Source organism: Carassius carassius, chromosome 35 (genome assembly GCF_963082965.1).
Source record: "Carassius carassius chromosome 35, fCarCar2.1, whole genome shotgun sequence".
NCBI classification, from domain to species: Eukaryota; Metazoa; Chordata; class Actinopteri; order Cypriniformes; family Cyprinidae; genus Carassius; species Carassius carassius.
In genome coordinates, this window is record NC_081789.1 from 23,144,569 (window position 1) to 23,158,819 (window position 14,251).

Consider the following 14,251-nt stretch of genomic DNA (forward strand, 5'->3'; position numbering starts at 1 on the left):
AGTTTTTGTTTATTTCAATGTATTAATTTCGGTGCTTCTACTTAAACTTAATACACTTCCCATTTTTGCTTATTTTTTCCATCTAACAAAGTCATATATATATATATATATATATATATATATATATATATATATATATATATATATATATATATATAATGTAATTTCAGCTTTACTTCAGTTAATAATTCTTTTAACAGATTTAATTATAAAAACAATAGAGACAAATGACACATTGGGGCAGGTTGTCGCAATTATAAATTTAAATTATAAATGTATTTATTTATTTATTTTAACATGCTTTTAAACTATTTGTTAATGACATTTTGCTCATTAATTATTTTATTTCATAGGCTACTTGTTTCAGTGTTCATCTTAGGCTGGTTTATAAATGTTAAGAATTCATAAATTCATTTTCCATTTCTCAAAGGTAACATAGTACTTTTTGGTCCAGTTAACCTGCTAAAAAAAAAAAAAAACAAAGAGCTGCTTTTATAGGGTTTTGGAAAGTCTTTAGCAGGTGAGAATGTCAGACCAATTTCCTCACCTCAGCTAAATCCACTGAACACTAGACTGCAGAATGACTTAAACTAAGACCGGCAAATCATCTTAGGCTGGTTTAAGTTAACCTTTTCTTCAGGGTACTATTTTTATTTATTTATTTATTTGCATTGATGAATTTTCCCTTCTTCATTATGTCCAAACTGCACAGAGAAACTGTTGCAATGCAATTAGTTCTCGGCCTGTTGGTCAGATATGACCGATATAGGCTACTCAAAAAAGCTGGAGGTAAGGGTCAGTGTCTTGAATTATTTATCAATAATATCAACCCGCAATGCATTCACAGCATCTGAAGCTGAATCACTTAGAGACGTTAGTGGAGAGGGGTGAATGCTCGGGAATGCAATACCACACAAAAACAATAACAGCTGGCTGGCCTCTGGCTAAACACAAACAAAAATAATGGAATCTGCTGACTGCCAGACGGAGGTTTAACAGTTTTGTCCAATATCAAGCTCTCATGTGGAATTAATACATAGGCTATGCATGCGTAGCCATTCCTTTCCTTTTCATATTTAAACGCACAATAAGCGCATAAAACTCAGTGAGCTGTAAAATGGCTTTAAAGTGATAGCGATCAGTTGTTCAGATATGAATGGACTGATTGTTAAAATGGGTGGGGGAAAAGAAAACAATAACGCATTAAGAGCAGGAAGCGAGTGCTGATGAATCGGAGACATCCATCATTAACTCTGTGTGTTTGTCTGGTGAAGGTAATGGAGTGGAGCGGAGAGGACGGTGGACAGCCCCAGGCATCCACACGTGCTCCGTCTGTTTCAGTCTCATTCAGACACCAGCCACTAAACTCAGCACTTCTGTGCTACACATCTTAATAGACAAACTGTCTTTGTTTTTTACAAGCTGGACTCGGGGAAAAAATATCAGATTTCCCTGCGTAGCGAGCGAATCGTTATTTGAGTCGAATGAATCAATCGAATCGGTTCACAAAAGCAGATCAGCTCATGAATCGGTCCAAGCGATTCTCGCTTCAACAATTTACTGGCGGTGCTTTTGTGGTGTATATCAATCTGTTTTTGAATGCTCTTTGTGTCTTTCATTCGCAAAATGTCTCAAAGGCCTTTCCTTTTTTCTCTCGTTACTTACTGCAATGAAAATCTCGTTTGTTAACGAACTAGAAGGAACTATGATAGCAAACTACATGAAAGATTCAAGTAGGCTATCTTTGTGAGTAAACTCGATTAACATTCACAAGTTTTATGACTATCCGGGGTCTTATGACTATGTAAAAGTGAAATGACCATATATGTATAATTTGTGTTTGATTGGGCTATTGCTGTTTTATAGCTTGATAATAGGCACTTACAAAGAGATATGGGGTTTAGAAATATGTAAAAATGATGATGTAGAACTGATGATGATCATTTACAAAATTGTGCGGTTACAATATTGACCCTGCTGGAAAACAACAACAAATCTAACAATAGAACCATTCCGAACTTCTAATGGTTTCAACTACAAATAGCCTACTATTACAAACCATCAACTTTTAACCATTAAATTTGTTTTCTGTAGTGTTTTGGGACATATTCCAATATAATTTATTGTTTTAACAAGCCACCAATAGAAGGTGACCAATTACCAGTAGACTCACAAGGTTGTGATGGTGTTTTTAATTTTATTTTTTGCAGTAGAAACAATTTTAAATAACTTTAAGTTTTATATTTTATTTAGGCTTATTCTTTTTTAAAGCTTGGCAAAAGTCACTCCTTGCAGTTACTACGGAGGGAAAATGTTTGATGAATGATTCCGCTGACTCACAACTCACTGGTCAGTGAACAAATCTTTTTGGTGGAAACATTCAAAATAGGAGCCGTTGGGTTAAAACAAAATGCCCAACACTACTTTTCACACTGGTTGCATTTTTTGAGTTATTAAAAAAAAAAAAAAAAAAAAAAAAGGACCTTGTCCCAAAATGCAAACAGTTAAATGGTTTATTCATTGCAAATAATTATTTTCCAGACATTCAACTTCAGACTGTCATGCTGTGGTAAGTGTTCGAAATGCCCACACAGCCTTCATCCCTCAGTCATGAATGCCCTTTAAAGAGGATTACACTCATGTGTTGAGACTGGCAAGACAACCAGGACACTGCAGACTTAGGCCACAGCTGAAAGGATTTCCAGGTTTGACAATGAGCCAAACTACAAGTGAACTAAAGCACTTTACAAACCAGAAGCATTGTCTAGATTATAAACTTCCTGTACATTCATTCAATAGAATTTCTTTTGTAAACCTCTTAACCATGTTTAAAAAAAAAAAAAAAAAACCAACACACACTTGAAATGCAACACTGAAAAAATCATACTTTGACTTCTTACCAATTACATCAAACAAATATACGTGCACCCATTTTATTCATGCAATCTAGATTTAAATAAGCAACAAGGCTCCTTCCAACGGTCCTGAAAGTTAAGCCTTAAAATACTTTTGCTACAATTAACGTACAAAATCTTATTAGGGAAGAAAAAACAAATAGTCACAAATGTGCAAAGTTACATAACTTTATTGTCCTTGATAAAAAGATATCGTGCAACGGAGTGCATCAATCATAAAACTTTCACGAGCATTAGCAACAAAGATTCAGCATGTAATTCAGACCAGCCTGGAATTAGTGGTCCACTTGAGATCATTAAGAAGATTCGAGCTTGAAATGACTGCAAAAAACAGACAGTTTTACCCTGCTGTCAGCATTATGGTCACAAAAACCCTGCCATGAGTATACTAGGATTGCTACATGCTGGTGCAGTCCTTTAGAAAGCACTGGAGGGGCCAGCATTTTAAAACCCGTGAACCTTCAACTGCTCTTCCTTTACGATGTTGATCTGTAAAACGGAGTGAAAATGAGTAACTGCTAAAATCAAATTTGATTTGTAGTCATCAAGGGCAGTTAAATTAACTAAATTCAAACATACTTTGAGAAACAGCTTGCAACTAATAATATGATTTTCCAAACACAAGCATACATTACCTCCAGCAGAAACTGACAGATATTCTTCCTTTGGTCCCCTTGTAACTGAATCACCTCTCCATACTCTGGGTGTTCGATCACTGTACCATTGCAGGCAAATTTCTAAAATAAAACCGTGCAATATTACTCAACATCAAATAGGATGTTGGAAGAAATGTTTTCAGGTTAAAAAAATACCTTTTTAAAGGCTTTTACAAGTTTCTTTTTATCATATTCATCGGAGATGCCTTGCACTGTGGTCAGCGTTTTGCGGCCGTTCCGTTGCTGAATCCTTATGTGGATTTTATCCTCAGTCCCAGCCGGGAGCAAGTCGTCACCCTTAGTGGCATCAGCAAAGGGATCTACAGAGAAACAAATCAAACACTTCAGTCTTGGTTACAAGAAGCCAATCACACACATGCAATAAGAGCTTAAGACTGAAGAGGAGTTGAATGTCACAATGGGAAAGAAAATCAAGTAACGAGCAACATCTTATAGTGGTTTATGTCATACACAAACGTTTTTCCCCCCCTCATCATTGGGGGACTTTTAAGTGACCTTAGACAAAAAAAACCTGGTCACAAACATACACTTTGGTTACTGGATAAGAAATTAAGAGTAATCTTTCACGTATAGCTAAGAGGCAAAAAAAAAATTTTATCGAGGGGAGTCGAAATAGGAAAATAAGTAGTCTAATAAAGAGAAAAAAAATCCCTGCAGTTTTAAAAATCCTGTATTTCTGTTCCCACTCATATCTTCCCTTTTTGTAAAAGAAAAAAAAAATGTTAGTTGCTCATTTAATTCACTGCATTTAAGCAATATTTTCGCACTAATGGACACAGAACAAAATACACAGACAATGCTCGAGATGATTTCCGTTTGCTCACTCGTGCACGATGCATGCAACTTACCGAAGGACTGGAGGTTCTGTATATTGGACATGCGATATTACTGCGATTACTTTAACAGAGGAAAGAGCTCGGCGATCAGAGCCGCTTGCAGATGCTTCGATTTGTTGTTATTTTAAAAAACAGCGTCGAAACCACAGCGCGGCTGTTTTTAATCTGCCTGATGCAACCTCTCACGAACCTATAACGTGGAACACAAGCGGAAGTGCTTTAATGCACGACGACAAAAGACTTTAAGTGCATTTTCAGCTGCATTTAATTTAGAATCATAAATATGTAGATAAGAAAACAAGATTATCGTAAGAATATATATATATATATATATATATATATATATATATATATATTCACTATTCACAATTTCCTTTTTCTCCCTAACGTTTTATTGATTTTATACGGTTATCAATGAGAATACCATTAAAAAACTAAATTGCTGTTCTGAAAATTGCTGTTTTAAATTAATAATCCAAATAATTGAATTAATAATCCAAGGCCATTTTTAATAGATTACAAATTCACACCATCCTACTAGTTGTTTAATAAATAATAATAATAAAAAACATAAAAGGTGTAAAATAATAATAATAAAAAATATATATAATTGTAAATTGTGAATATTTTTGTTCTTGTTATCTAATAATTTTATTATATTTATTTTGACTGATTTACTGACAGTTGGGGGCAAGGAGGACGGGAGTTTTAGGGCTCTGGAATAATCTTATTTAACCAGGTGGTTTATTTTCTTGTGGGGGTCTTTAAACAACCCGGAAGTGAAGCTAATTAATCACTTATAAATTCCTGTCTATGATAAATTCACGTTTTCAGAAGATTCCATCGAACACGCCATTTTGGAATCAGAGTATGTTATCACCACAAAATTAATGCCTCGCACAGCGGTGTATATTATAGAACGTTTAATAAAAATAAATAAAGGTATCCGTAATCCTATGTTTTTACAGGCAAAGACCTTCGCGGACACTAGAGGGCGCTAAAGACGGAACATTGGGCTTGCTTTACTGTAATAATAAAGACACGATATTCCTATATCCGTTTTCACTTCATGTTAAATGTTTGTTTTGATCTGAATAAGAAATGGAACTAAACTTAATGACTTTTCTTATAATCTTTTTAACAGAGTGACGTTTTCTTATCTTTCTAACGTTTGTAATTGTATTGGTTTGTTATGTGATTATTTGATGATTCTATGAAATAGTTCATTTAAAAATAGTTGATAAGGTAATGAACTAAACATCTAGCTAGCAAAATACTTTTTCGCGCCTTACCGTTATTGGGCAGCAGGTGGCACTAAAGACAACGATTGTTGATTTAGATCACCACCGAAGAAGTGAAGACATATGTAATCGCGATGGATTCGCTGAATTTAACAACGTTGTCTCTCGGTTACACAATGGGAAGGTTGGAGTCACCGGTGAGATTAACAACACCGATGCCCATAACCTACCTAAGAACAGAGGAGCAGCGGATCTGACAGGTCTCGGGAGCGCTAGAAAACCTTTAAACGAAAATCTAACCAAAATATGTTTTCTCTTCCTACAACCTTTCAATCGCAGGTATGAAGACATTTAATTGTTTTACATAGTAACAGTCAAAGGCCTTTTTGTGAATAAATGAGTGGCTTTAGCGAGTAATAATAAACGAGAAAGAGAAACAGAACAGTGTCAACGAGACTCTTAATGAAAAACATTTTTATAAATGTAATCTGCTTAAAATATATATTTAAAACAGTAATATCGTTTACTATTAAAAGTTTATTTTAAGAACATCTTGTTGATGGATCATTGTGACACCGTAGTCACTCTTCAAACAGATTACATCATCTGATTGACTGACGTTATTCATTTCCATCTGTTCAGACTCTTCTTAGTTATTCTTCACTGTTGACTGAACATATACTATACAGATGTTCGACATGCATATATCGTATTGAAGTATTTTTAGTTAATTTTCGAGTTTTCTGATGACATTGTTTTGTGAAAGTACCTTCACAGCAGCTGTTTAATAGAGAGACTGAGAGAGTGTGTACGTGTCTGGAGGGAAGTTTCAGTAGTGTGTCAGTGTGTCAGAGTGACATAACTGACCTTCAGAACAACATACTCTCGCAATCATATATAGAGATCTTATAAGTCACTTAGCCGGTATGATCATTCAAGGACTGCCAATTTTATTATTTTATTTGTTTACCACTTTTTTTCCACACTGTGACCAAAATGTACTCTTTTTTTAGGGAACAGTGCCTTTCACCCATCTGATCAATGTGGTCCAGTACCTGAAGAGTTCAGCCAACTCAGCCGTAACCACATCAGTGCAGAGTCTACAGAGAGACCTTTCACCTGAACATGACCCACTTCTCAGTGAGGTATGACAGTCACGACAACAGCACGCACTGCTGTATATCATGTGCATCATGAGTTCTTCTTTACAGCAGGGTTTTTATAATTTAACGAAAAGCAAACCAGTTTAATTACTTGGAGAAAAAAAAAAAAAAAAAATATATATATATATATATATATATATATATATAAATATACTTCAACTGAAAAAAATTAATTATTGGAGCTAGTTGCCAGTGCAACATTTCTTATTTTATTTAGTTTAAACTGATATCGTAAAATAACTAAATTAAATAAATAAAAACTATAGAGATATAAAAATATATACAAAAAAAAGCTGAAATGAAAATGGATAATGGAAAAATAAAAACATTAAAAATTGGTATTAAATAATACAAAATTAAAATTCAATCCTAAAAATGCTAATTGGCCTGTTTTTACAGCCCAAAGTGAACTTAAAGGACCTGGGTCTGTCAGAGCTGAGGTTCAGTCATGTACGTGATGTTCTGGAGTGCTTGCTGCCTTCTATAGATCCAGAGGAGAAATCCATCTCCAGTGCTGCTCAAAACTCAACAGCATGGACAACATCTCACATTTCTGCCCCCACCTTCTTCCAAAACAAATATGGTGAGGTTACCCACAACATGAGGTGATGATATCGAGTTTAGAAGTATAAATGTTGGTGGCTTAATAACTAGGTTTATTCCCTTAAGGAACTTATGCAATCGTAAGCAATCTTTCTTTATCAACACTGTGCTGTTGAGAAATTAAATATAAGCTGGTCCAGCTTCACATGAAATGACACTGTACCATTTCAAACCTCCTTGTATAAGCTAGATCACAAGTAGATAAATACGTAACATGTTTATAAGGACGTTGAAATATTCTGTTTTATGCACAAACAGCTTTTCAGTCTTAAATTTTTTTTTCTTGTCATTCGGACACTAATGGCACATTTTATTCTCATCAAAGTGATTGCTATGAATTAAGTTGTATGTCTTATTGTTAACATAGGGTTCTCTCACAAACACATGGGACTCTTTGGCTCTTCGGTGTTTCGCAGGCGAAGCTCCAGCCCCCTCCAGGCAGCCTGTGTAGATCTGCATCATCTGCAACGTAATCTTTACCTACAAGTGACCAAAAGTTAGAGACATTCACATAAAGGATGTTAACTTTAACAATAACTCTAACTATGAAGTTTTAATTACTGTTATAATTCTATGGGAATAGTGAAGTTCACACCACAGATATAATGAAAACAACATAGATAAAACATTGTTGTTGAAATCATTTTAGAATAAAATTTTTTGAACATTTAAAGAAACAGATGACAAAACTGCAGTGCTCTCTTATGTTAAACCAAACTTTATTCTCCATTGGTTTGGTTGCTAAAATAGTTATTGTTAAGGTTATTATTCTTGTTGTGAATGGGGCTTTTACTCAGTTACATGCTGTTACATTTATAGCTATAAATGAAGTTGTGGGTTTATTTTTAAAAAGTGTGCCAAAACAGAGGTTTCAAGACAATGAGGTCCAAGACTAGACACCTGCCGTCTGGTTTTGAAGGTCCAGTAGATGCTGAGAATTATACGCCAGCCTTTATGAAGGTTAGTAAGCTTGAATAAAACTGAGGAAATAATGTTCTAAACCTGGTCTCTTGTATTTTTTCTTTTCCTTTTATTTGTATTTTCTGTATCTTTTCCTCTGTCCTCTTCAGGGCCTCCTTATGAAGGAAAAGCAAGACATGGGGAATCTTGAACAGTTACTGAAACAGAATAACTTGCCAGAACCTCTCCAGGATGCTTTCAAGACCGGCTTCACTGAGGGCTTTATGAAAGCTCAGGCTTTGACACAGAAGACTCAAGGTAATGCTTTCAGGCCTTTTTAAAGCGTGTTATCTAACATTAGTTAAATAGTAAAATATGTGTTTGCTGCAGGAATTATATTAAATTATTAAAGGAATTATACTTATCTAACATCTTATGTAAGATAAGATGCTTTAATTATATTAAAGCATCTTATCTAACATTAGTTATATAGTAAAATGCGTGTTTGCTGCAGGAGTTTCGTTCTTACTACTGCTGTTTCTAACAGATTCTGTAAAGAGGACACGTCTGATTATTTTTGTCCTCCTGCTGGTGGGTCTGTATGGTGTGTCCAGAAGCCCTCTCTTCTCGGGTAAAGGGTCGTTTTCCGACACTGGTTTGTTTCCCATTTTATTCTTTCCTTATGTTTGCTTGAGTGATAGCATGCATTTGGCTATAGCTGTTTTTATTTGCAGCTTTTATAATAATGTAACAATGTATGAAAGGATTTGTTGCTGTAATGTAAAATTATTTGTTGTTTTTCTGACTCTTTGAGTTCTGAGCAGATGATTAGAATACAATATGGTTAAGTCTTCATTTGATCTATTTACCTACTGGATGTAGTTCGTTTCCGCACCACCTCTGGTCTGGATTCAGCCGTGGACCCTGTTCAGATGAAGAATGTCACCTTTGAACATGTGAAAGGTGTCGAGGAGGCCAAAAACGAACTTCAGGATGTTGTCGAATTTTTGCGAAACCCCCAGAGATTCACCGTGCTCGGTGGTAAACTTCCCAAAGGTGAAACTCTTTGCTTCCTTTAATTATGGAAATAGGTGTTTTGTTTTCCGTTTGTATGAAATATCTAAACTAGAAGTGTATTTTAGGTATCTTGCTTGTGGGGCCTCCGGGAACAGGAAAAACCCTGTTGGCCAGAGCTGTAGCAGGTGAAGCAGACGTGCCCTTTTACTACGCCTCCGGGTCAGAGTTTGACGAAATGTTTGTGGGAGTCGGTGCAAGTCGCATCAGAAACCTTTTCAGTAAGTCTTTAAAAAAAAAACAAAGTCTTGGATTGCCCATAATGGTTCTGCTGACAATAAAATCGCTTTTTTTTCTAACAGAGGAAGCCAAAGCTAGTGCACCATGTGTAATATTTATCGACGAACTGGATAGTGTCGGAGGGAAGAGAATTGAGTCTCCCATGCACCCATACTCACGACAAACCATTAACCAGCTGCTCGCTGAGATGGATGGGTAAGTCAGTTGCTTTTTATTACATATCATTTATTTTTGAAAGAAGTTGCAGAGGTCTGATTTTAGTATTTTGATGATTTCAGGTTTAAACCCAATGAAGGAGTCATTGTGATTGGAGCTACGAACTTTGCTGAGGCTTTGGACAAGTAGGTTTCTATATCCGTTAAGGGATAGTTCACTCAAAATTGAAAATTCTGTCATCATTTACTCACCTTCATGTCCAGACTCTTAAGACATCTTTGAAACTTTCTCTCCCTCAGATGGAAGTCAGGTAACCAAAACGTAGAAGATCCAAAAGTGTTATAAATGCATAGTTAAAATGAATCAATCCATATAAATCAGCAAGTTTAATCCTAGTCTTGTGAAGACAGAATTTTTATTTTTGGTTAACTATCCCTGTGATTCCATGTTTTTACATGCAGGCATATTTATAATTTAATACAAACAGTAGGTTTAGGCTTACAGACTCAAGTGGGTTCCTCCATAATTTGCATATAGCAGCTCATTTAAGAAATACTTAAGGCATTAAAGCAACAACCGCAAATCCCATTGTTATTCATCTTTAACTAAGAAGCGGGTAGTTTCTACTGCTTTTGAACTGTTTCCATCTAGACATGTATTTTTCTGATATATGACACTATGTATCTAGTTAACACTTTACTATCAAGATTATACAATATTTGTGATAAACTAAATCTATAAACTTATGATAATGTGTATTTCAGTGCTCTGGTAAGACCAGGCCGGTTTGACATGCAGGTCACGGTCCCAAGACCAGATGTGAAGGGACGCACAGAAATCCTGGAATGGTATTTGAAAAAAATTAAAGTGGATTCTGGTAAGAATGATTAAGAAAAAACAAATACGTTTTAAAAGATTCTTGTTTGGACAGTCCAATAACAGAGTGTCTTTTAGCTGTTGATGCAGAGATCATTGCTAGGGGAACAGTGGGTTTCTCTGGAGCCGAACTGGAGAACCTGGTGAACCAGGCGGCGCTGAAAGCAGCAGCCGATGGGAAGGACCTGGTGACCATGAAGGAGCTGGAGTTTGCGAAGGATAAGATCTTGATGGGTGAGGCCAGTAGGGACGTACAGCTTAGTCTTTGCAACATGTGATGGGATTAATGCTTTGATCAAGAGATTCTTTCCTTTAATTCTATTCTCTGTCTGTCCAGGCCCAGAGCGCCGGAGCGTGGAGATCGACAAGAAAAATAAGATGATCACAGCCTATCATGAGTCTGGACACGCTATAGTGGCTTATTACACCAAAGAAGCAATGCCCATCAACAAAGCTACCATCATGCCACGTGGCCCTTCACTTGGTCACGTGAGTAGCTGGTCTTAATGTTCCATTATGTTCCATTAAGCACTTTTCCAGATTGACTAATAAAAATTTAGTGTGACATGGGAAATATTGTTAGGACAGGACAATATTAGGTCGAGACACAACTATTTAAAAATCTGAAATCTGAGGGTGCAAAAAAAAAATTAAATACTGAGAAAATCACCTTTAAAGTTGTCCAAATTAAGTTTTTAGCAATGCATAATTCTAATAAAAAATTAGGTCTTGGTATATTTACGGTAGGAAATTTACAAAATATCTTCGTGGAACATGATCTTTCCTTAACATCCTAATGATTATTGGTATACAAGAAAAATCTCTTATTTTCCCCTACAGCGACTTGAGATTGGTTTTGTGGTCATTTAAAGTAAATCATTAAATCATTTATTAACACTGTTAAATCTCTAATAATTATCCATTATTCATACAATTCAATATCATGTTGTGTTGCTTTGAGTTATATTATTAATATATTACTTATAAGTTATTTTATTAGATTATTAAAAGTAGAAAAATAATTTTCTAGTATTTTAGTTTTATTTTAAATGTATTTTAAACAAAATACTTTTTGATATCAGTAATATGAATACATTATTACAATATTAATGATTATTTATATATATATATATATATATATATATATATATATATATATACACATATATTTATATATATATATATATATATATATATATATATATATATATATACACACACATATATATTTTTATATATATATATATATATATATATATATATATATATATATATATATATATATATATATATATATATATATATAAATGCATTCATAGCCGCAAGTCTTGATTCAAACACAGTACAATATTTCATTTGAATAAAAAAAAAAAAAAAAACTTTTTGCTGCTCGATTATGGGTAGTGTAGTACCTGAATGAGAATAACCCTGACGTATCGGTTTCAAAAAAGGAAAATATTATTCTTTAATATTAATTTTAATTTATTTTAATATTATTAATTTTCACATATGAAAAACTAATTTTGAAATCATCTGCCTTGAGATCTGAACATGAAATCTATTTCACAATAAAAACTGTTCAGACAAATAAAAAAAATCTGACAGTAGTTTACAGAAAGTGCCTACCCTGCATGAAATTAAAGTGTTTGCTCTCTAGGGTTATACATCATAAATCCATTGTGCCACCTCCTCTCCTCCTCTGGTCTCTCTCAGGTATCCTTGCTGCCAGAGAATGATCGCTGGAGTGAGACACGGGCCCAGCTTCTGGCCCAGATGGACGTCAGCATGGGCGGCAGGGTTGCTGAGGAACTGGTGTTTGGAAATGATCACATCACTACCGGTGAGATGTGTCCCTAACTGATCACTGCTACTTTGAATTCTTGGAAATATCAACATCATGATGGGGTTTTTTGTCTCCTCCAGGCGCATCCAGTGATTTTGATGGAGCCACTAAAATAGCACAAATGATGGTGACACGGTTTGGAATGAGTGACAAGGTAAAAATTCATTATTACTTATTAAATAATTAATTTGTTAACCTGCATGTCATTTATCAAACATAAAAGAACCATGAAAAAGCAAATGTGTTTGTAAATAACTGAAATATTAGCTAAAAATCTCAAGCGTTACTTCAGGTTAATATTGTGGGTAAAGGGATCTGACTTGGATCATATTTTAAGTGAAATATTTAATATATTCAAATAGCTGTTTGGAGAAGCCATTTGAGTCCTTCCACGTGTTCAAAGCCATTAGGGATGTGTAAGCACTCACATTCCAGACTTAAGTCTGTGTTTCATCCTAATCCCTTCCAAGGCACTCAGTTCATACTCAACTTCCAAAAATGAGCAGCCCACATGCAGGGTCTAAACTACACTCACGTCCGCCCATCTTTAACATCAGGATCCTTTCGTAATCAGAAACTTGAGTGAAGCCTTTGTGCATTACTATTGTGCCTGTAACTGCAGTTCACTCACCTCTCTGTGTTTTGAGCAGCTGGGGGTCATGACCTACAAAGACCTGACGAACCACAGCCCGGAGACCCAGGCTGCTGTAGAACAGGAAGTCAGAGCGCTGTTGCAGGTAGGTTTTTAGTTTTTGTTTGTAAGTGATTGACTGAGGATTGTGTAAATTCAGCTTCTAATTGTCTTTTTCAGAGCTCTTATGAAAGGGCAAAGATGCTACTTAAGACCTACAGCAAAGAACACAAGCTGCTGGCCGATGCCCTGCTAACTTACGAGACTCTAGATGCAAAGGAAATCCAGATGATCTTGGAGGGAAAGTCACTGGATCCCAGATGATGAAGTCTTGGGTCAACTGTGACATTTTTGAGGCACAATCTTACTTTACTTGTAAATGTTTTAAACAAGAAAGGCTTTTGAATGACTTTCTAGCCTTCTCTTAATATTTTTCATTTTTCAGGTTGGCTTTCAAACACTAAGCTAACAGAAATTTAGATATATTTTCTATCAATTTAAGATGGTAAATTGATGCCAGAAGTACATATACCTGAGCATTGAACCAATAGGTAATGGCTACAAATGAAATAATGTTCTCAAAAATTCTTTGCTTTGTTTTAAGAAGCTATAACAGGAAGAAGATGATGTTCATTATATGTTTTATTCATCCTATTATTTGTCATCCAGGCACCAGATTGAAGCTCTTTTTTTATGGAATGGATAAAACAGTAAGCTTATAAATGATGCATTTTACTTGAAAGCAAATGGCAAACCAGGTTGTCCCATTATAAGTAATCATAGTAGTATAGAGTGTTCACTTTTCACGTGTAGCCCTAAACCACAAATCAATTACGAATGTGACCTCAGAATGTCAGTATTATTTTAGCATTTACAGATACAGAATAAATATATCTGTAAATGCGTATCTGAACAGTTGACTAAGAGTACTGTAGATTTTCGCCTAATGTTTCCAAAGGATCTTACTATCCCCTGTTTCTTCAAGTTATTTATTTGAATATACTCTTCAAGGTGTAGCTAAAAGCCTCTTGCTCCATCCTCATCCACATTTTGGTTGTCTGCATGTCTGTGTATGGCTCAGGTGACTGCACTGTTT

General features: G+C 35.0%; 2 protein-coding genes across 2 annotated transcripts; one reads left to right on the forward strand and one right to left on the reverse strand.

Annotated features, from left to right (window-relative positions):
- Positions 1 to 3,065: 3,065 nt before the first annotated feature.
- Positions 3,066 to 4,634, reverse strand: eif1b (eukaryotic translation initiation factor 1B). Its single transcript, XM_059524175.1, has 4 exons — positions 4,441 to 4,634; positions 3,728 to 3,891; positions 3,551 to 3,652; positions 3,066 to 3,404 (listed from the first exon to the last, which is right to left on the reverse strand). Exons 1-4 carry the CDS (start codon positions 4,469 to 4,471, stop codon positions 3,360 to 3,362), a joined length of 342 nt encoding a protein of 113 aa, XP_059380158.1. The 5' UTR covers positions 4,472 to 4,634; the 3' UTR covers positions 3,066 to 3,359.
- A 1,216-nt stretch (positions 4,635 to 5,850) lies between these two features.
- On the forward strand, positions 5,851 to 13,857 carry yme1l1a (YME1-like 1a). The gene is made up of 18 exons (XM_059525012.1): positions 5,851 to 6,008; positions 6,683 to 6,814; positions 7,232 to 7,415; positions 7,803 to 7,904; positions 8,289 to 8,395; positions 8,506 to 8,653; positions 8,883 to 8,990; positions 9,218 to 9,391; positions 9,478 to 9,630; positions 9,712 to 9,844; positions 9,928 to 9,990; positions 10,570 to 10,682; positions 10,760 to 10,915; positions 11,019 to 11,170; positions 12,395 to 12,521; positions 12,605 to 12,678; positions 13,175 to 13,261; positions 13,336 to 13,857. The coding sequence occupies exons 1-18, from the start codon at positions 5,976 to 5,978 to the stop codon at positions 13,477 to 13,479; spliced, it is 2,190 nt and encodes a 729-aa protein (XP_059380995.1). The 5' UTR covers positions 5,851 to 5,975; the 3' UTR covers positions 13,480 to 13,857.
- The last annotated feature ends 394 nt before the right edge of the window (positions 13,858 to 14,251 follow it).